General features: G+C 38.1%; 1 protein-coding gene across 1 annotated transcript; it reads left to right on the top strand.

Moving 5' to 3' along the window:
* Positions 1 to 964: 964 nt before the first annotated feature.
* C8H18orf63 (chromosome 8 C18orf63 homolog) lies at positions 965 to 18,719 on the top strand. Its single transcript, XM_088675286.1, has 13 exons — positions 965 to 3,694; positions 4,749 to 4,827; positions 5,699 to 5,755; positions 7,485 to 7,596; positions 8,893 to 8,934; positions 9,894 to 9,970; positions 10,373 to 10,482; positions 11,101 to 11,197; positions 11,293 to 11,369; positions 12,603 to 12,786; positions 13,422 to 14,453; positions 15,739 to 15,858; positions 16,376 to 18,719. The coding sequence occupies exons 1-13, from the start codon at positions 3,561 to 3,563 to the stop codon at positions 16,433 to 16,435; spliced, it is 2,181 nt and encodes a 726-aa protein (XP_088531412.1). The 5' UTR covers positions 965 to 3,560; the 3' UTR covers positions 16,436 to 18,719.
* Positions 18,720 to 21,969: the final 3,250 nt, after the last annotated feature.

The following is a 21,969-nucleotide window of genomic DNA, read 5'->3' as shown; positions in this document are numbered from 1 at the left end:
ATTTTCCCTTATGCTGAATAGGCTTCCTCGCGAGAAAAGGGAAAACTTGGCAGCTATGCGCAGTGCTGCGAAATGAAGACTAGACTATTGCTACCTGGTTTTCAGCCTTATACTGTATAACAAACAAACAAAATCAATAAACAAAAAAATTATGCAACAAAAAGGAGCCCCTTGACACCTTAAAAAAACGTGTTTCTTATTACTGTATTGCTTTTTAAATTTTTAAATTTATTTTATTTCATAAAAATTATCATAGAATTTTAGAGTAAGAAGGGAGCAAGAGGGTCATCTAATTCAACCCACTGCAATGCAGGCATCTTTTGCCCAGCAAATTGTTACAACGTTTGATTGTAAAATCAACCCTCAAAGTGGTTTATAAAACAAATAAAATAAAATAAAATAATAATAATAATAACATCAATAAGAAACATTAACATTAAAAGAATCAAACAGAATGAAAATAAATAGATTCAAACACTCATCAACATCAGGGGAGGCTTGCTGAAACTGAAATGCTTTTAGCAAGTGCCTAAAAGAGTTACAGTGAGGGCGCCTACCAGATGTCAGTAGGCAAGTGCAACTGCTGCAACAATAAAAGATCAAGTTCTTAGAAATGCAGAACGTGTTATGTGGTACCTGTAAGAAGCGGTTGAGTGGGTATAACTGTTGTTGCAAGTAAGATAGGAGTTTTCTATATCACTGTTTCTCAAACAGTGAGCCAGCCACTTGGGCTACTTTCAGGTGGGCCTCAGTGCCACAGCCTGCCCTGCCAAAGAAGGCAGAAGAAGGGGAGGAAGTGCTTCCTCTGAGGAGAAAGAGCCATAAGAGATGTTGAAGGAAATTAGAAAGTGAGATAAGAAGTTAATATTTATTATTAACAAACAAAGTGGGAATAGAAAGGAAAGGGATAAAAGAGGAACGCTGTTATAGCAGAAAGAAAAGGACCAGGGAGGATGGATGAAAGACACTTGCAGAGGGGGGGGGGTTGTGGGGCAGGGAGAATAGGGTACAAATTGGAGAATGGGAGAATAAATTACCAGAGATTTGTTTTTGTTTTTTGTTTGTTTTTTAAATACATTGATAGGTATGTGGTGATAGGAAGAGATAATATAAAAGAGCCTCTGGATAAACAAATTCTGCCTAAATTGGGGAGTCACAATACATCACAGCAAATGTTTGCACTTAGCCTGAAAAAAGCTGGGCTATGGAACTCCTTGCTACAAAGAAAAGACTATGGCAAAGAATTTACCAATTGCCAAAAATGGATTAGGTATCAGTTGAAAGCAATATATAAGCCAGCATATAATGCCAAATTTTATCTCCAACTGCCACCATATTGACTGGCTCAGTCCCAGTACATTTTGTAACTAGTGGGCCTCATTAATATTCAACCATCTGAAGTGGTCTCTAGGTTATTAAATTTGAGAATCTATGTTCTCAATAGATACGGTATTAAGTCTACTTGGGAAACAATGGTGTTCAACATAAACCCTCTCAAAATTGCACAATATACTGTACCAGGAAACTCAGGAAACTTTGGAAGTTCAGCAGAAAACTTTGGAAGTTTTACTGAGGCTCAGTAAAAAGGAATGTATTTTTTTTAACCAATTGCGAAGACCTTCACACACACATACACACAAACACGAGGAAAGGGTCCTCGATTCAAGGAGAACTCTTGTGATTCCTGCCAGGCAGGCCCCGGTAATGTTATTATAGGTTATCTGCAGGAGATAAGTCGCATTGCTGCTGGGCTGCTTTGTTCCTCATTCCGACGACGCCTCCTCGCAGGACTAAAGGTTGCCCTTTGGATTCAGGAAATGTCGACACATCCAAGGCTGCCTTGCAAGAAGCGGGGGCTTGTTCCCCATACCCCCCCAAAGTACTTAGTCATTTCCCCCCTCACACAATCTCCCGCCTAAACCCCGCGGGAGAGTTGCGATGGGAAAGTTGAGAAGCTTGTGAAGAGGAGGAGGAGGGGAGCCGGTTTCCTTCTCTTCTCAGCAGAAAAGTCGAAGGGGCGAGTAACCCCTTCTTCTCCCCCCCCCGCGCCATATATATCGTGTTCCTTCTCCAAACCGCGCCCTTTCCTCCCTCATGACTCCCATTTTCTCCAACTTTCTGTCATCGTGATTGCTCCCCCTCACAGAGGGCGCTTCCAGGGGACTCTGCCTGTGTAACGTTCTCTCCCCCCCCCTCACGTTTCCCGCGCTTTTCTTGCTAGGTGGCTTCTACGCTCGGCTTCTCACTGGGGCTCTTCCCCTCACGATTGCTTCCCCGCTGCCTTTCGAGGTAGCCCTCCCAGATCCACCTCAGGACGCTCAGATCTTTGGAACAGATTCAAAGGCTGCCCTGCAAAACTCGAGCATCAGAGCCAAACTAGACTTTCTGGGCAAATGGTGGCTGGCAACAGGAATGTGGCATACATACAGCAATAGGCATCCATAAGCCACAGGGGCCTGCTTCACACAGGCAGCTGAATCCCTCAATTTATCTTCACTTTGTGACTGGCAGCTGAATGTGTGAATGGACACAACTGAGTATCGCGGAATATATTATTATTATTATTACCATTTTATTTATATGCCAACCTTCCTCTTGATGGGGCAGGGAACCATGTGATAATAAGCACACAAGCTGAATGCAATAATTACAAGCAGCATGACTTTAAACATAACATTATACAGCAGCGCAATAGCAACATTGTTAAAAACTGAGGAAAAGAATCATCTCAAAAGCTCAAGTGAGCAAAAGTGTTTGTAGTTGACACCTGAAATTTAACAGCCTCGGTGCCCATTGTATTTCCTCAGTCACCACGCCATGGGTCATGCCCATTGGTAGGATTGCGGAATATCTGTGATTGTCCACTCATATATAAGAACCACCACTGGATATTGTGAACAAGTAATATAGGAATAAAGAGATTGCCCCAAAATCAACTTCTGTAAAGAGAAAGGTTGCATGATTATATTCCCGTTTTTCAAGTTTTTCATCTTTCTGCCAGCATTAGGCCTGAAGGGGGGAAAGTAGGGGAAGAACAGCAAGAAAATTAAACTGCTAGTGTTGTCATTTTGTAATAGCATAACTGTCAACAAGAATTTCTGGTTGTTACCACCTCTGATTGAATTTGTTAATTTCGCTAGATCTAAATAGCTAAATAATTTCTCCTGCCACTCACTAATTGCTGGTATTTCCTGCTTTTTCCAATATGCAGCGATCAGTATTCTTGCAGCTGCCGTCACATAAATAAATACATTTCTTCTTTCTTTCTTTCTTATATTAATTTGCCTTTATCTACCGTATATTCCGGTGTATAAGATGACTGGGCGTATAAGACGACCCCCAACTTTTCCAAGTTAAAATATAGAAATTGGGATAGACTCACCGTGTAAGAAATACGACCCGGCGTATAAGACGACCCCCGACTTTTGAGAAGATTTTCCTGAATTAAAAAGTAGTCTTATACGCAGGAATATACTATATGTACCCTTTCTGATAATCATCCCCCCCTCCACTTTGTTATAGGTCAGAGGTTACTCAGTTCTTCTGGCTAGCAAAGCAATATGAATGACGTTACGTGCCAGTCTTTGTTTTTCATCAGTCTGCCTGATCTGCGAAAACTCTGTGCCGTGAAGGTTACGCTAAGTTCTCAGTTGGCAGCAACAGAAATTAGAACAGCACAGAGGATGATGTGCAGGTAAAGGAAATTTGCTTGTTGTATTTTTCGCACCTTTGCTATCCTAATGAAGTTCATAGTGGACACATGGCAGAAGGGGTAATGATGATGCTGGGGGGAAAGCATGCATTGATGTTTTTACATATATGTTGCTTATCATGGTTAATCACAGGCACTGAAACTATCTGCAGAGGGTCTCACAACCCTATTGCAGCTTGCTGAGCCAAGGAACACTATGTTGTGGCTGTGAGAGAGTTGCTGTAGCTCAAGTTCTGATATTCTTTCTTCACAATTCAGATGCTTTGTACACTAATAAATGCCAAAATTATAAGAAGAAGCTGAGTGTATAAAGCACTTGCTGCCTCTGACTAAAGCCAGTTTTAGGCACCCAGTCAATAATGAATACACATTATTAAGTATTTAAGACTCAATAAAGATTTTGTTACAATGTCACAATATACATCACTTCAAATGATTTAGTCTCCCTCTAAAAAATGTAGCCTAGCCTCAGACCACGTGGACCAAAGAATGAAGAAATCATATACAACTCTTATATTAGAAAACTACAAATCTAATAGATATATATACATTAGTTTCCTTTGGAATTCCCCAGGTATCTCCAGGAAGGAGATTACACAATTTATAATTTTGTTAACATTACTGTATGTTGGCAACTCTACTTGCAATAGAATGGCTCACCTGTCAGGTTTTTAACAGTTTTGCTGCTGTGCTTGCTGGCACATCAGGTCTTAAGAATGGGCCAGTAGAATTTACACATAGAATCAGGTGTTGCATTCATACATATGAAATTGCATTTGCTAGGATTTTTGTTTTCTGCTAATTATCAACTGTGCTTCACTTCCATGGGTAATATCTATGGTAAGATACATGGAATTAAAGAATATACATAGTTAATAACCAGTTATTCTGAGGAACACTTAGAGGACAGTAAAGCAACATCTTAAATAATGTTTACTAAAAGGGGAAAAAATGTAGAGCACAGTGTACTTTGGGTTGTAGCTTTACTAGTATGGAATCATGGAGGTTAGTGACAAATTTTGAATGCTTTACCTAGGCAACTCTTGCATCTGCATCAAGATGTGCTTTCTTCACCTGTTCCTGGAACATTGAATCAAATTTCAGTGGTTATGACGGTCAGTAGTAATATTTCTGGTAACTTATATATAAATTCAGAGTTTAGATGGTTCAAGAATCCCTGGACAAGATATTGAGCACACTTACGTCTGAGCTTATGAAGTCAGGGTTTGCCAGGACAAGATTTCCCCAGGGAATAAACTGCCACTCCCCATCCAAGACCTGGAGAACTAAAACCTAGTTGTAACAACCCCAAAGCTCTGCACCCAAAGTGACTGAACCAGTAGCGCTCCCCTAAATCTGCGACATTAACCCCCTATTCTTTCTATCTCATATTATACCATAGAACAAGCCAGTGATGAGGCTCCTTAGCAGGGCTGCAAATGTACATGCTTACAAAGATATAGATTCCTTCAGTAGCACCTTAAAGACCAACTAAGTTTATATTTTAGATTATAAAAATCTAAAATTATAATTATAATAATTATTTAGATTATAAAAATCTAAAAATCTAAATCTAGATTGTTAGCAGAATTTATGTGATTGATACATTGATTTTAAGATTAGACTTTTACTTTCCAGTCCATAGAAGCTTGTTATACAACCCTAGCATTTGACAGAGTTGCCTTTATCAGCCACCCTCTGGAAAGGTCTTATCCTGAAGTCACAAGGGGACTAAACATAGTGCCTTCCCATCTTCTCTTTCCCTTGAATACATGAGTTTAGAAAGATTCTGAAGACAAACAACTGTCATGAACAAACCAAATGATATAGTATCTTTGTGGTGATTTTTTTCATTTAGAGAAAATTTCAACATTCCTACATATGGGACTGAGACCAATTGCATTTTTCTCCAAAAATGTAAGATTATCTTCATTAAATGTATCCAAACAGTATCTATCTGTGATATATTTGTTTTGCTTGTTTTAGATACTCTTATATAAATCAGGAAAATTTCAAGCTTATATAGAGAAAAACAGATCTATAGTAAGTAATAAAAATTTATTTCTAACCCTGGTTACATTGTTTAACAATTACATATACTAATTTGTTTTGTTTATTTGCTAAATGTATATACCTCCCATAAAGCCTAGCTCTCTGAAAAGTTTGAAAACGTTTCTTTATAATCCCCAGTCCAGTGGCTGAAGGGAGTTTACCTAGGACTGCCTGTAGTAACACAAATTGATTATTTTTTATCACCAGTTCAATGACTCACCAGTTCACCCAAACTTGTTTTGGCTGCAAAAGAATCTGCACTTGGATAATGAGTTTGCTATTAGTATAAATCAACAGAAAACTGTTTTTGTAGGTTTCTGCCCCATGATCTGCTATCTGTCAATACAGCACTAATTTTCAGTAGAAAAAATGAGAAGGAAAAGGGCAAATTTCGGGAGTGAGCCAGCAGTAAATCACACAGTGAAAGTTGGAGCTATCTCTATTAGCAAAAAACACGATTGACACAGAAGTGTCAGGCCTAATGAGTACAGCAGCTTATCTCCAGTAGGTCTTGCCCCCATGAAGCAGTTGCTGAGACTGAAGCTCCCTGCCTTCCCACAGATGTCTAAGTCCCCTCTTCTCCAGGTTTTTTTTCAAGCAATCAGAGACTGTAATTGTGCATCACCAATCGCTCTTCCATCCTTTTCCTGCCTTTGGTTCAGGGAGACAAGAGGGAGGGCAGCTTGTTGCAGCAGGAGACACCCATGACACTTCACCAGCCTGACTCATCTCTGCCTCTTGGCCTCTCTCCTTCCACCTCCTGCTTCAGCTTCTGCCTCTGATTCAGAACTTCTCTCTGTTACACACTTTCCCAGCTCACTAAGGCCTGTTGCCTGTTCAGCTTCCAGCACCTCCCCTTCCCAGTCTTCTCCATCTGACCACTCATCACTGCCCCATCACCACTCTCTGGAGTCGGACTCTGAGTCTTCTTCCCTTCATGGTTCCCCAGCTGGTTTCTCCCACTGTTCCTCTGTGGATCCAACCAGTCAATGACAGAAAATTAGAAAACATGAAAATGTATGGCTATTGAGGGACTGTACCTCAATACAGAGCTCACTTTTTCACTTCACTTTTTAGCACAGATGTTATACAATTGTAATAGTATACAACACTGCTACATTAAGTTGAACCAAGAAAAATAACTTTTGTAATTTACTGCACACTGGAAAGCCGTGTTAGCACTTTGTTAGCACTTTCCAAAGCAAAACTAGATATTTCAATCACATCACTGGGGACTGAATGATTTTTTTTATTTAGTAGATAACAACTCAGATTGGAACCAACATTGTGGGAGATAAGATTTTACCCTTTGTCCCCACCACAGGTCACCTGCCCAGCTGTTATCTCCCCCAAAAGAGTGCCAATGGCAGCTTCCCTCCTGCAAATAACAGCTCCCCCCCTCCCTGGTGGAGGCAATCAAGATAAAAACCATGGCAGAGGCAGTGGGTTATATCCCTTCTCTCCATACACTGTGGTCCTGATCTGTATCCTGTCCTCCAAACCATCTGTTTTACCAAACAGAAAACTATCCCACAACTGCCAGTTGCAATTGTTGGTCACCCCATCTAGTTTGGTCCTTTGGTAAGGAATTGCTGTGGCTAGACAGAGTGGAATGTACTGAGCTGCATGGATCAATCAACTTCATATAGTGTCAATATGCTGTATGATTAGCATATTTTGAAAGAATTATTATTTTTTGCTTTTTGGTTTATCACACTAGATGGCAATGCCAGAGAGAGTTGTCCCAGCTGTCTTTCAAACCTGCCTGTCCTATACACTTATAGCCAAACTTGCTCCTAATTGGAACCAAGCTGGTCATCTCTTGATACAAGGTATTTATTATGAACCTTTGACAATCACAGTCCTATGTAGTGTTATATATTTGCTCTATTCTTCATACATTGCCAATTTGCTAGCTTTAGATCTTCTTTTGTCAAGTAATTCTGAGGGTATTTTTAAGTGTTACTTTAGAAAATGCTTATAATACCCATGCATGTTTCCTTCTGATCTAGGCAGTCACCTCCCCAGTACTAACTAGTTTGGGAGAGTTGAGAAAAAGGAATGAAGTTCCCATGGGACACTGACTGAATAGCACTGAGCTAAACTGCATAGCATGACTAGAACAAGAATTTTTGTTCATATTTCATCAGACCACACACTGCTTGTTCACTACTGGAACTCCTGTCAAATGGTATTTGACATGACAGTTGTGCATTAACAGGTTCTAAGAAGATAAAGCACAACTCAGAGAAATAAAACGTATTCACTTCCATACAAAATCCTATGTAAGAAAAGCCTAGACAGGTTTGTCAGCTTGTTTGAATTGCCATAACACCATTCCGGATACTGTATTTTTCATTCAGTGGGGCTGAATTGCACAGCCTAGCCAGTGCCCCTTCAATTGCCTGCCCCACTCTCTAGCCATGCTATAGCCTTTTGGTGGGACCAATACCTGCACCAACTCCTTGTATGCTGAATAAAGATGGCCAGGAGACAGAGAAGAGGTAAGAATAGTTCCCACCCCCCAAAGGACCAGAGGAGGTGCTGAAGGTAATTAAAAAGTGAGATAAAAGGTTTTGTGACTGGTACCCTCAGCCCTCTCTGAAAATCAAAGATGTGTCCCTTGGTCCAAAAGGTTTGACAACCCCTGATTTAGTAGACTCTCTGGATCAGCAAATTCTGTCTAAAATTGGGACGTTGAGTCATAGTACCTCAAGATCAAGTGTCTGTGCTTAGCTTGGGGAAAGCTAAGTTATGGAACACCTTGCCACAAGGAAAATACTGTGACAAAGAATTTCCTAAAATGGATTAGATATCAGTGGAAAATGATATCCATAATTGCCAACGGATTATGTCAAACTCTGCTTCCATTTAGCACCATTTTCTTACTGGCTTTGTTCCTGTACCGCCATTCTGTGTCTTGCGGGTCTCAGTAACTTCTAGTCATCTCAAGTGGACCCTGGGGGTGAAATGTTTGAGAACCCAAGCTTTATACTGCATAAGGAATCTATTTTGAGGCAGCCTTAGACTGGAGAAACCAGATCCTTTCCAAAATACTGATTTGTAAAGGCTTTATAAAGGCAGCAGGGATATTTGTTTTATAATATGTACCAATTCCATTTGTTAAGGGAAAGATTTTCTGTCACAAAGGGGAAAGCAAAATGCAGTTGGTAAGTACAATATTGATTGAAGAAAATATATGTTGCCCTCTCAGGACCTGAAATTATTTTGGTGATATGTGTACTCATGTCAGTGTAGTTGAAAAATAATGGAATCATTTGTGCATCAAATCCAGGTACAGAGGTTCACCAGCTGAACCTCTACTATGTTTGCTTTGTTGGAACCTGATGAAGATATTGTTCGGTGGAATGCTATGTCAGGCTACAAATGTTACAAATGTGCAGGCTGCACAAGCATATCAGCTTGCCAGATGGAACAATCCCTCTCCCCTCCCGCCACACACTGGGGGTTCTCTCAACCCTCCCTTGAGCCAATTTGGGGGGGGGCTGAGGAGGGGAGAAAGCCCCACATTGGGCATGCCGAAGCCCTTGCTGATGGGTTTTATTAGGTGAATCCTGTCATGTATCTTTAAACGCCTGGTATATCAGTCATCATGAAGGCAGATTATGCATATACTTCCCATTGTCAAGTGGCAACCAGAGGCCAATAAGATGACTGCACATAATGTGTGCATGAAAGACAGTTGTCAACATGCAGTGATGATAGGAATGCCTATGTCACTCCCCAACACAAGGCACAAGTACACTACCAGGAAAAACCTAGAGTGCCCCTCCACTGCTACTAATTCTGTGACCTTTAGGAGAACAATTCATGTCTGGAACCATAAGCACTATGGTTTTCCTCAAGCAAGGGTTCAAATTCCCTTATAACTCAAACAACTGTAGCTGCTGCAAACAACCCTTTTGCCAGGAAAAGTGCTAGGGCTACACAGAGAAAGCGGGGTGGCTATTTGCTATTTGCTACGTGCTTAAGCTCTTGCATTTGCCAGATTCCTATAGTGTACATTGTTGGTTGGAAACTTCATTTAAAATTAAGCACAATGTTTTTGCCTATATGTACATGTGGTGAAAAGATATAATTATGCTGAACGTTATGAATTTTATTTTAGTTATGGACATCAATGTATCAGAGACTCAGCTCTGCATTAGTATCGAAGTTTTCACAGTACGTCTGCCACCACCTGAGGTACAGGAGTAAATCAATGTTTTCAACTTGCATTTTAACTGGGCCTGCAAGTTGCATCCTATTGGGGGTTTATTTATTATTCATGACACTTTCTCCTTCTTTACCCTACGTCTTCTCCAAATCTGCTCCAGAAGGTTGGTTGAATCTGCAGAACAGATTTAGGGAGTGTGCAGGATGGAGAGTCCCATTCTGCAAGGAGAAATATTTGTACTGGTGGGACTGTTGCTTAGTGCTGTGTTGGTTATAAGCTAATGTACTCATGAAGTTTTGAGTTCATAATAAGTAGATGAATGCCATGTAGGTTTTTATGGTACCTTAATTATTTTAATGCATAAAATTTACTTTCCTTATATGTTTGCAGATACTTTGAAAAATTACTTTATTGATTTTTTCTATTCTCAGCTCGAAGAATTTAATATTTCAGCAAACATCTTAAAGAGATTTGACAGTGATAATAATGCCATCATTCAACAATACTCTATTTTAAGTAACTGGTGCTATGTTTTGCCAAGGTATGTTTTTATATTTCAACAAGAAATGCTAATGAGATGAACAACACATCTCCTGCAATATGTATTAGTAATTGTGACTAGTTTGGAAATTGATTACTCAAGGAAAAAAAATTCATGACCAATGTGGACTTTTCATAAGTGTTCATACAAATTCAATTGGCATACTGTATTCATATTTTTTTGAAAAGGAATTTTTCAAAGTCTGTATTTTTATTTTTATTGCATACTATTTTTAATCTTTACACATTTCCATAGGAAAATCCATTCTATCTATTCTCCCTGTATCAAACTGTAGGTGATATCTACAGATAAATTTGCATTACCAGCTCTTTCTGTATGGGAGACTGTCGAAAATGTCATAGCTTTGTAGCAGATGAAATTTTACTGTTAAATCATAAACAAAGAGTACAGTTCAGTTTCTGATCTACTTCCTGTAAAATAGGCAAATTGTTTCACTAGCCAAGTTAAGTTACAATGCTATAAATCACTCACTGGTGTGGGTGGACTGTAGGATCATCCAGCACAATTCATATCTGTCATGAAAGTAACTATGTTTTCTATCTCATTATATGGCATGGAATTACTATTTTTTAGTTTTCTTTTCTTACTTCTGCACAGCATGAAAATGGGTCAGATCATAAGCATTAGCCACATAATTCCACCCGATTCTCCATTCCAGTCATATAGTGATTTGCAGCTGCACTGGGGAAATCTGGTAAGTGAATGCAAATACATAATTTGTTCAATGTTGACTATTTTATATAGCAAGTTCTTAACCTCCTTGTATTTATGTATATATTTTATCTTCAGTATGGCTATATTCTTCCGGAGGATCCTGGGATTTATTGCAACGTTTACTTCAAACTGATAGGGGAGCAACTCTTCACATATCTTTTATATACTTTAAATTTATGTATTAATTTGTTTCTCCTTTTTGGCACCTACGTAAGATCATGGGCCAAGCCTGCTATACACAAAGTTTCATAAAATAATCAAGCTCGGTAGTTAAAATAATCAAGTAGTTCCATAGTAAATGAAAGTGTCATAATATAACATAAACCCTTTTTAAGTCTCTTTGATTTTAGTGAGAACATAAAACACTCTCTTAAAAAGGCTATTTCCCATTCAGCATTTGTTCAGTGCAAATAATAGTTATCACCACTTTGACTACATATAATTTCATCTTTTTTGAGTTATAAATAATTTTTTAAATGGTCACATAAACACACAATCCAAATTCTACACCAAAAAGCTAAATTCTGCAACCTAAATTCTGTACAAATTTAGATTTTTTTTTCTCGTTTTGCATAATTTATCCTGGTTTATCTATTCATTGGGAGGGGGAAGGAGGTATGAAGGACACTGAAGTATTATCCCAACTATTAGAAAATTTTACCCAGCTTCTGATATTTCAGCAGGCAGAATCCATACGGTTGTTAAAACATGCTTGAAAAAAGCATAATGGCCCAAAATTTATTTTTTAAAGTAAGTAAAGGCTGGGTTTTTCCAGAAACAGAATTCTTTGTGCTGCACTGTAACGTTCTATGTAGAATCGCAGCAGCTGCAGAGCACTGCATGGAATAGAACCACTACTCTTTAGATAACTGAAATAAATATGAACATAACTTGTTTTGTTTTGTTAAATCTTGATTTAAATTGTCTTCACTTTATTTGTGCTCCATTTCAGTTTTAAGTTGAATCAGCACAGATGCATCAGTTGCTACCACAGATGCGTCAATTGCATTAATTGCTATGAAAGTTTAAATGGTCAGTGTCAACAATTAGTAATGTGTTTGCCTTTTTGCAGTCTGCACACACTTTTGAGTGTCATTGGTGCTAACTGCCAAGTGATTCCATTCTTCACAATTCTTGCTAAGGTACAGATATAGCATGGCCTTAATCAAGGAAAATTTCCCAGTGAAAGCCTTGTTGCAATAAACAGGAGCTGGAAAGGGGCACTTGTGTGCAGCTTTCATTCATTTCAGTAGACCTTGTGCAGGAGAACATCCTGGTACATTGTACCCCCTGTCTTTATCATACACAATGCACAAGGAACGAAGCAACAACTTCTCTATGTATATTTCTCTAACAATTTCTTTCAGTCCTTAACACCAACTCAGATATCCTTTCAGTTGCATCCGAAGTCAGCCAGTACAGTACTTTCCTAGAGTAGATTTAGGAGGTGTTCTAAGTGCTTTTGTTGCTGATCTGAAGACTGTCATTCCACACATTTGTGGGCTTCCTCTTAAAATGATAAGTAAAGCATTATATGCCACCAAAGATCTTACCCAATCATCTGTACAGGTAAAGGCTATTTAAATATTCTTGTTGAAATTCCTGGACGTATTGTTAATGGATCTTGGGAATAGTTTTAGAAACTTTGGAAGACAGCTACTGTACTTTGGTTTTTGCCATTGTGACACATGCTTTCTGCTTTTATAACAGTGGGATAATATATGAAGTGGCTGAAGTAAGAGGGCGAACAACTAAAGCAGACACAGCAGTCATGTGGAAACCAAAGCAGGCCACATATTTTTTACTGTGAAAACCAGAGATGTGATGGTTGCTCTTGTTGCTGGCATGATACCTGCGAATAGTTATGTGCCTAAAATGATTCCAGGTCTTCCTAGTTAGCACCTGTGATTATTATGAGCAGTTTTCCACTTATTTGTGGGAAATAGCTAGTAATAACTTCAGAAACTAATCATTGTGCTATTTATATGGCATCCTCCCCCAACATGACAGGACACCCAGCAGTCTTAAACTATGCAGTTTATTTGATTTGATGCCTCACATGCTTGCTTGTTTTTTTACTTCATCCATACAATGTTGTCCTCATTCAAGTAGCAGGCCACACTTCCCCCCAAAATTGTTGTATACAAAACCTATTAATGGTACATAATGTATTTCAAATTACTCTGTGGTTTCTTGGTTTTTAGAAAGTTAGCTCCAAACCAGCCAATCTCACTGGAAAAAGGAACTGCAAGGTAACTTTGACTCAAGTAATTCCAAAAAAAGGCATGCTCAGTCCTTCAGCATGTGCTATAGAAAATAGCCACAAGATGGAGCTTAAAGTCAACCAACCGAAAACAGATATTTTTACTAATCTCAGTTCACTAGCAGAAGACAAGAACATTGGGGTGCCAGGGAGAAAAGTGTACAGTAGGAAACAAGAAAAAACTTCAGAAGAATCTGCAGGAATGCTAAACTCAAATGTATCTTTTAAAACGTCAAATAATACTTTAAGAAATTATTCTACCAGAATCATACCCATCTTTAAAGCAAAGCTGTTGCAGATGGATAAGCAAACCACAAAGGCCACCCATGAAAAGAAAAGGCAGAATGCTTCTAAAGTAATGAACACAGCTGCTAAATTGGCTGTATTCAAGCCTAGTACAGATCAAGTTAACAAATTGTTACGTGATGCATCATTAAAAAATATTACAAACGGAAGTGCTCTTCAGATACAGACTGGAAAAGCCAATGTTAAGTCTACTAAACTTGCATTAAAAGAGAAAAATGAGAATTATGGACACTTGGCAAATTATGCTTTAGCTAATGGAGCAGTTTTAGACAGGGATTCAAGTAAATTCAAATCCAAAAGACTAAATTCCTCTTTGAAATCACCTAGTGACCTTGCGGTGCATCATGTATCAGTTGTCCATCAGCATCTGAATACACCTTCAAATTTCAGAACAAGCCAGAATACCCTGACCACTGAGTCAAAGAAATCCCATCCCTGCATGTGTCACTCAGATGTGGATGAGCGAAATCCCAAAATATTTCACAATCAAATACAAAGCTCAACTGAAGAAGAGAAAATGAATGCTTACAGTTTATGCAGCTCAGTACACAGTAGGGCCAAACAAGGAAGTCAGAAAGAATCACTAGGAATATCCCATCAAGATACCATTAAGACTTCTAGTCATCATCTGCAGGGCAACTGCCTACAGGTATACCAAGTAATAAAGGTATTTAATCCATTTCAGCATAGGAGTTTCCTCATACTGTCTTCATACAAAGACAGCATAGAAAGAAGGGGGGATCATTTTGTGTCAAATTTCAGGTATATGTCTTAGGTATTGATTGTGCCACCCATGCTTAGCCAACAGTTTCTTACAAATACCTTCCTTCCCTATCTGAATATTAGGTGCTTAGCTCAGGCTGTGTGTGCTTGCTGTATGGCCTGTGGGAATCATATGGGCTTAATTAGCACTGCTGAGCCCAACAGAAAAGAAAACAAATCTGTGCAGATGTGTCCTTAGAAAAGGATGTGGAACTTGTGGTCCTCCAGATGTTTCTGGACCACAAACCACATCATCATTGACTGCATAGCTGCCAAGTTATCCCTTTTTTTAAGGGATTTTCCATTATGCTGAATAGGCTTCCTCGCGAGAAAAGGGAAAACTTGGCAGCTATGTGACTGTTACCTATGTTTGCTGGGATGATGGGAGTTAGAGTCAATAACATCTGGAGGGCAACACAGTTTAGCTACTTCTGCATTAGAAAATAATTTGAATACCATACTGATACTGCATGGTTAAAACTAAGGCCTCAACCTGATCAGTGCCTAAATGAGAAAGTGCCTGGGAGTTTTTCACTATGTGCTTTTTGAAGGATAAGTGATAATACCCTTTTCATTTATTTTGCTGCTGGTCTTTTTCTCCCAGACAAATGAATAACATTTTTTCATTAACTTCAGTAAGAGTATTATTAGGTTGCACTGCATAGATTACATTTTGACCACTTGTTTCCTTAGATGGCAAAGCGAGGTCAGGCTCATATTGTCTTTGACATTAGCATGACACTCTTAAAAGAGAATTAAACATATTACAAAATGTATATTTAAAAAGTATATTAAACGGCATGATCAGACTTTCAGTGGGGTTCTGTAAAATTCAAAGCCTTCTTATACTCAGGGCTAGCACTGAACATATATACTGGCTTGCCAAAGACATGTTCTTTTCTTTCCAGTTTTCTTCTCATTCCTTTTATTTATTTTAACAAAAATTATATACGGCACCACTTTGTTTGTAGTAAAACTTGGAGTTGTTTACAAGAAATATGATCAATAAGAGAACTTAAAAACAAGTAAAAAGAATTAAAATTAATAGTAAAAAAAGATTGAATTTTTTCCACAGAATGTACTGTAATGATAAGACACATCATACTATCCGTATTTTTTACAGTTCTATTTCCAAGGACATTTGTAACCATGTATGATTGTAAATTAATGGCGGAATTTTTTTTTTAAAGATACCAAAGACAAACAAGTCATCCCATTGCAAAGATACAAACTCAATTCAGATTTTGTCAAAGATGGAAACACACTTGACATCTGCATCAAACAGAAGTGGAAAAAGACAGCAGTTAAAGGTTTAGTAATAGCATTTATAGGCATGTTAGTGCAAGAACAAGGAGAGGGAAATTTGCCATATTGACTCATGTATAAAACAGATAATGAAAAGCACCACATTAAGAACAAGGTCTTATTCAGAAATGTTTATTGGAGGTTTGGGTGTTGTTGTTTTTAGCAAATTAATTTATTCTAGAATATCATTCATACTTCCCAGTCCCATATTCTGATTCTCCATTACGTGGTAATTTTGACTGAAATATTTGCTTGTTTATAGTAAAACCTTTCAATTTCATGGCCTAAAACAATGTGGCTGGTTTTGATTTTAACTTAATCAAAACGTTTAGAATGATATCTTAGATATTTTGCTAGTCACATGTCATATGCTCATTACTTCAACATTTCAGCATAAAAATATGTAATAGGAAGGAATGACATTTGTTAGGATAGCTCTTGGCTGAATGCAACTCAGTTCAAAGTATTTTGATTTTCTTAATTGTAAATGTAATTTGCTTTAATGCTTTAACATGTTGGCAGGAAAAACAAGTGAGTTACTCAAAGCCAAAGAAACTAAGAACCAGTAAGCTATCAAACTAGAATAAGTATTTAGAGATGAAAGAAAGAAAAAACGGGTAGGTAAGCACTAAATTGTACTTTCTTTTATTACTGTACTGTATAACCCTTCCTATGATCATAGCTATTGATGAAATAAATATCACATAAGGTTTTTTTATTTACTACTAGATTTCTACTTATATGGTGCTTCTCAGCTATTTTGCACTTCTTACCACAAGCCAAGAATTGTATTTCCTTGTTTTCAAGTATTCCTAGTACTTTTCTTTTGTTAGAGTGCAAAGACCCATCTCTACGCAGATGTGCAAATAAATCTAATATGACAAAGGCCCAAAAATACAAAAAAGCCCCCTGTGCAGCACATGAATTTACCTTCTTTCCACTGCAAAGTTCATGGTCAGAGGTTGTGGGGGGGGGCAGGGAGAGATCTGGGTTGCTTACGCAAAGCCATGAGCAGGATATTCAAAATAGCAATGTTACGCACAATTCAAAACAAAAGTAAACAGATGTGTGGTCCTTGTAGAACAATATGTGTTGGTTACAAGGAAAATATAGATATACAAAAGGAGAATTCCTGGATGTCAGGATACAAGGTTGGAGCAACTATTCTTTGGTGAGAGAACCCCAGCAGAAGTTTAAAATCACAAAATCTGCAGCAAAGTAAACCATGGAAATATATTGTAAGCTGTTAGGCCTTTAAAATATGGCATTAATTCCTTCATGCTTTAATTAGATTTACGTGAGGCTAGTTATCCCACAATATGTGGGAACAGCAACCAAACCAGAGGGCTAGAGTATGGTAGAGATGAACCCTCTCACCCTCAGAGGCTCATGAGCTATATTGGAATTGGGTTATCTGTGCTTTAACTCCTAAACTCTCTTTGTTTTTTGTAAGCTGCAGTTTTTGTGTATGTATTATGCAATGTGAAGCATTGTATGGCTATGTGAGAATATGTTTAGAAATAGTGTTGTATTAGGGGTAGTACGAAACACACAAAACATTCTTGGTGCTGCCTAACTAGTTCTTATTTTGATTGTTTTACTCAACTTTTGAATATTTTTTCTCTTTGCCACCATATCTTTATGATAGTTCTAAATTGCAAAGAGCAGCACAACATAGTTATATTATGTATTTTATTTTTCCACAGCTGTGAAAGCAAGGCCATGTGATTGTATAAAAAAATCAAATTGCAAAAGACACTGTTCAGAAGATGTGGAATAGTCAACCTAGTTGATTTTTACCTAGTTGATTTTTACCTGTTTTAAAACTGTTCCATTAATAAGGTTTGTTTCATCTGAAAAAATGGTTTTTTTAAAAAAATATTGTCTGCATTGTGATATTCTTTCCCTTTGTATCACATGTAAGTCTCATATGTGTCTAATTTTAATTGATATATGTGGTAATAAATGTTGCAATGCACATCTCCACTGTAGATTATTTTGAAATCATTTTATATTGTATAAATGCATTTTCTCATGTATATGTTGCATTTAATTACACAGAGCCAGCATAACATTACATATTAAGGCTAATTCTCATTAAATAAATAATTTTAAAAGACAGCTTTCATAGTTGTTATAAATGGTCAGGATCCAAACTCCATTATGTACAGTATCTGCATGCATATGGGGAGGTGGTGGTGTCTCACACCTCATAATACTGCTTTGGACCCCCAACCCTAAGAGGTGGTGACATTTCAGGGGGTATGAAAAGCTCTCCTGTGTGAGTGGAAGCCCAGTATATATTTTTGAGGTACAGTAGTTACAGAGGGATAATACTGACTGAAATAGAGTAGGGGCTCTGTGCTGCCACCTGCTGCTTATGGAATCAAATATTTATAGACGTACTGTACTGAAATGTCTCCTGGAGTCCTTATCGTCACCAAGTGGTGAGAAGCTTGAATTATTAATCCTTCACTTGTTAATTCAGTCAGAGTTCTTAGCCTGTTTTGAAGCATTTAACTTACTGAACAACTTAATTCTCATTCCAGCCAAAGTTCATTCCAAGTATAGCTATATACATGCATATGCTATACTTTTTTAAAAAGCTGAATATGTGAAAAGAGTAAAACATTGTTTTAAAGCAAACAGTTCACAATGGCTAGTAACTTTGGGGTCACACTTCATTGCCAAATTACAAAGTGCTGCTGTATGAAGTATTTCCATTTTGTATCATGGGTTCCCATGTCATAATCTATCACAGAAAGACCCATTTATGCTTATGTGAAGAGGCTGCCAAAATTTAATTGGCTTTAATTGTCTACTGTAATTAAGTACTGAATATTCCACTAATTAAACAATTGTCTTCTGTTTTAAAAGGATTGGAACCCTGTCTTGTGAACTTTCAATTTAGTGGGCAAAAAGAAGGAGGCACAATGCCTTAATAAATCAGAAGTTGGCACAACTTCTGATTTGGCTGTAATATAACCAAAAAGCACACTGAATGTTTTAACAAAATCTGATCCACTGTTTAAAAACATTAGTTTAAAGAACTCAATTGAATCATACAAGAATATTAATATGAGACAGGATGCAGACAGGATTAGTAGTGCCATCCTTACCTGCTAAAAAGCATCAAGCTACTTGTTAAATTTGTGTCAGATGTGGAGATCCTAAACCCAAGATTCTATGTCTGTATTTTTAAAAAGTAGCTAACGGCACCTCAATCTGGTCTAGTTTGCTGTTATTTGCCTCCCAAGTGGCTGCAAGCACAAACGGTAGCCTTTGATATGAGTTTCAGCAGGAAAATAGCAAGGGGAAAATATTAACTCCCACCCCCTACCATATTGTGGTTGCAGTCAGATGAGGGGGCAATGCAACTGCTTTTTTCTCTTTTTTTGTAAAGAAAATACTGGGGACTCTCAAGCATGGGATTCAAGCATGCCTTTAATATAGTTTAACCCTTACCCACATTGAATGCAGTGGGGCTTCCAAGTAAACACACAATACCTATTGGTCCACAGTTTCATCAGTATAAGAGAGATGTGCTGGATCAAACCACAGGCCTATATTGTCTTCTTTCCCAGAGTGGTCAACCAGATGTTTATATGGCTAGAAACTGAACATGAAGACAATAGTTCCCTCCCACCATTGTTCCCCAACTACTGGTATTGAGGCTGTGTACGCACAACAGTTTAAAGTGAATATGAGGCATCACCTGCATGCATGTTTTTCACATTGTCCACACAATGTCCTCATTCAAGTGGCAGCCCACACTTTGTCCTCATTTAATTCAGATTTCCCCCAATATGTGGGCAACAAAGTGAGGAAAAAACAACTTTATTTTGCATGTTACCCACCTGTAGATGTACTGAAGTGCATTGTGTGAGCAGGGTTTTCTTACAGATGTACTGTACCAATGTTTTGCTGGGTACATTCCATACTTCTATTAGCAAGGCAGTCCTCAGTGGGTTGCTGGAATAGACTCACTAGATTGTATCCAACACTAATCATATTCAAAGTAGAAAAGTAGACCCATTGAAAGTTCATCATGTCCATTAATAAGGTCTATTTATTTCTCTTTTTTATAGAAAATATCTTTATTGTTTTTAAAAAGGATGTAATTACAAGCATCATACATACAAACTTTCCCCATACATTATACAACAAAAAATCCCCCCATTGCAGGGACAAAAAAGAATGAAAAGGACTAGAATAAAAAGAAAAAGAAAAGAAAAAGGACAAAAGGACAAAAGGAAAAGGGAAAAAAAGGAATGACATCAAACAGCTTTAAAAAACAAAAACAAAAATGAAGAAAAGGTCCATTTATTTCAATGGGTCTACTCCATGTAGAACTTAATTGGATACAACCTGTGGAGTCTATGCAACTGAAGCAACCATTTTATGTTACAAATACTCAACTGACAGCCAGTGGCATTCACACAGAATGATAGAGATATGATATAGAATCTCATCTCCTGTTATTTCTTCTCCCTGTCTCCTTTCACACATAACGTCAAACCTCTTGGTCTATCTGAACTGTAAACTTTTCAGGGCTGAGGCTTGCTCTGCAATAATATTGTCAGTGGCAAGCTTTCTCCTGGCTTCAGTTGTATCATCAGGAGTTCATCTTCCTAAGTGTCAGGTTTGTTGAATAACCTATTTCAGTCTTTCACAATCTGGTGCCCTTCAGATGTTTTAGTTACAACTCCATCATCCCTGACCATTGGCCATGTCTGGGGCTGATGGGAGTTGTAGTCCAAAATATCTGGAGAGCATCAAATTGGGGAAGGCTGACCTATAAAAAACAGATTTATACCAGGGAATTAGAGTAAAAGTTTGTAACTCCAATACAGTTGTTAATCTGCTCCACTAATCAACCAGAAATTTAAAGTCATGCCACTTGAACAAACTGACCTTTCTCATTTAGCAATTCTGCACTAGGTTTTGTAAAAAGATATTTCCTGGAAGCTATAATTCATACCCAAATATGCAGGTTATTGGGTAGGAGAAGCCTAATGTAGGCTAATGGCAACATTTGACTTTTTCTTAAGCCTCAGAGCTGCTTGAGGCACATGTTGTCCTTTCTGCCAGATACACACCTTGTTTTGCCCTATCGATTAAACTTCATCCAATTGAATTTTGGGTTTATAGGACTAATGAGATAGTCTGTCTCTGAGGGGTTTTAAAATAAGAAAGAGGAGCAATAAACTTCAGAGTCTACAGGTTTGTTTTAAAAAATGCAAGTCAATGCATTGCAATAATGGGAAATGTATGGCTCATTACATGTGGGCATCTCTCCAAGCTATGCCAAATGAAACACATTTGTCTCCATTAATCCTGGAGCTACAGATCTAACAGTAGCATTATTTCAAAACTCTATCTAAAAAAAGAAAAATTCCAAAAGCATTGTTGATTTGGGGTAGTCACTAACTGCACTCAAGATGATTAACCAATATATAATTACACCCCAATCTTTCCCTCTTGTCATTAGCAATGACATTAAACCTGGGGAGGGGTGTTATTTCCCATAAGTCTTTTTAACAAGCCAACATTTTCATTCCCTAATCCACAACATCTATGTGAAGATCCTCAACATGGCAACAAAGACTATCATCTACCATCTGTAACTAGGAAAGCTTAGGAAATGATTTTTCTGTTACCTTCTATGTTTGGGTACCTCTATTAGAGAGCTGATTGTGCTGATTTTTTTAATATGCTGTACAGTAATTACAGAGCGTATCATGACCTGGAAAACCTTACAGGTATAATTATAGGGGTGTTCTCTCTCTCTCTCTCTCTCTCTCTCTCTCTCTCTCTCTCTCTCTCTCTCTCTCTCTCTCGTGTGTGTGTGTGTGTGTGTGTGTGTGTTACACGAGGCACTTCCAGTGACTGATCTATCAGAACATTCGCTGCCCTAGCAGTTTTTTATTTCTCCTAAGTCCTTGGACAGCCAACTTGCCTGATGCAGGACTTGCACAAGCAAAGCATGTCCAGATTCCTTCGTATATCTAAGCTCTTAAAATTACAGATGCTCTGGGCTTGTAGTCAGTGGCGGAAGAAGCCGCTTGGGCGCCTGAGGCTGCGCGCCCAGGGGTGGGGCAAACTGCCCATAGGGG

Source organism: Zootoca vivipara, chromosome 8 (genome assembly GCF_965207765.1).
Source record: "Zootoca vivipara chromosome 8, rZooViv2.hap1.1, whole genome shotgun sequence".
Lineage (NCBI taxonomy): Eukaryota > Metazoa > Chordata > Lepidosauria > Squamata > Lacertidae > Zootoca > Zootoca vivipara.
This window is presented reverse-complemented; position numbering and strand designations above follow the sequence as displayed.

Coding starts and splice junctions, on each gene's coding strand:
- C8H18orf63 (XM_088675286.1), top strand. CDS start 3,561: ATGAATGACGTTACGTGCCAGTCTTTGTTTTTCATCAGTCTGCCTGAT. Junction 12,787..13,421: donor TTACCCAATCATCTGTACAG/GTAAAGGCTATT, acceptor CTTGGTTTTTAG/AAAGTTAGCTCCAAACCAGC. Junction 14,454..15,738: donor AGGTATACCAAGTAATAAAG/GTATTTAATCCA, acceptor TTTTTTTTAAAG/ATACCAAAGACAAACAAGTC.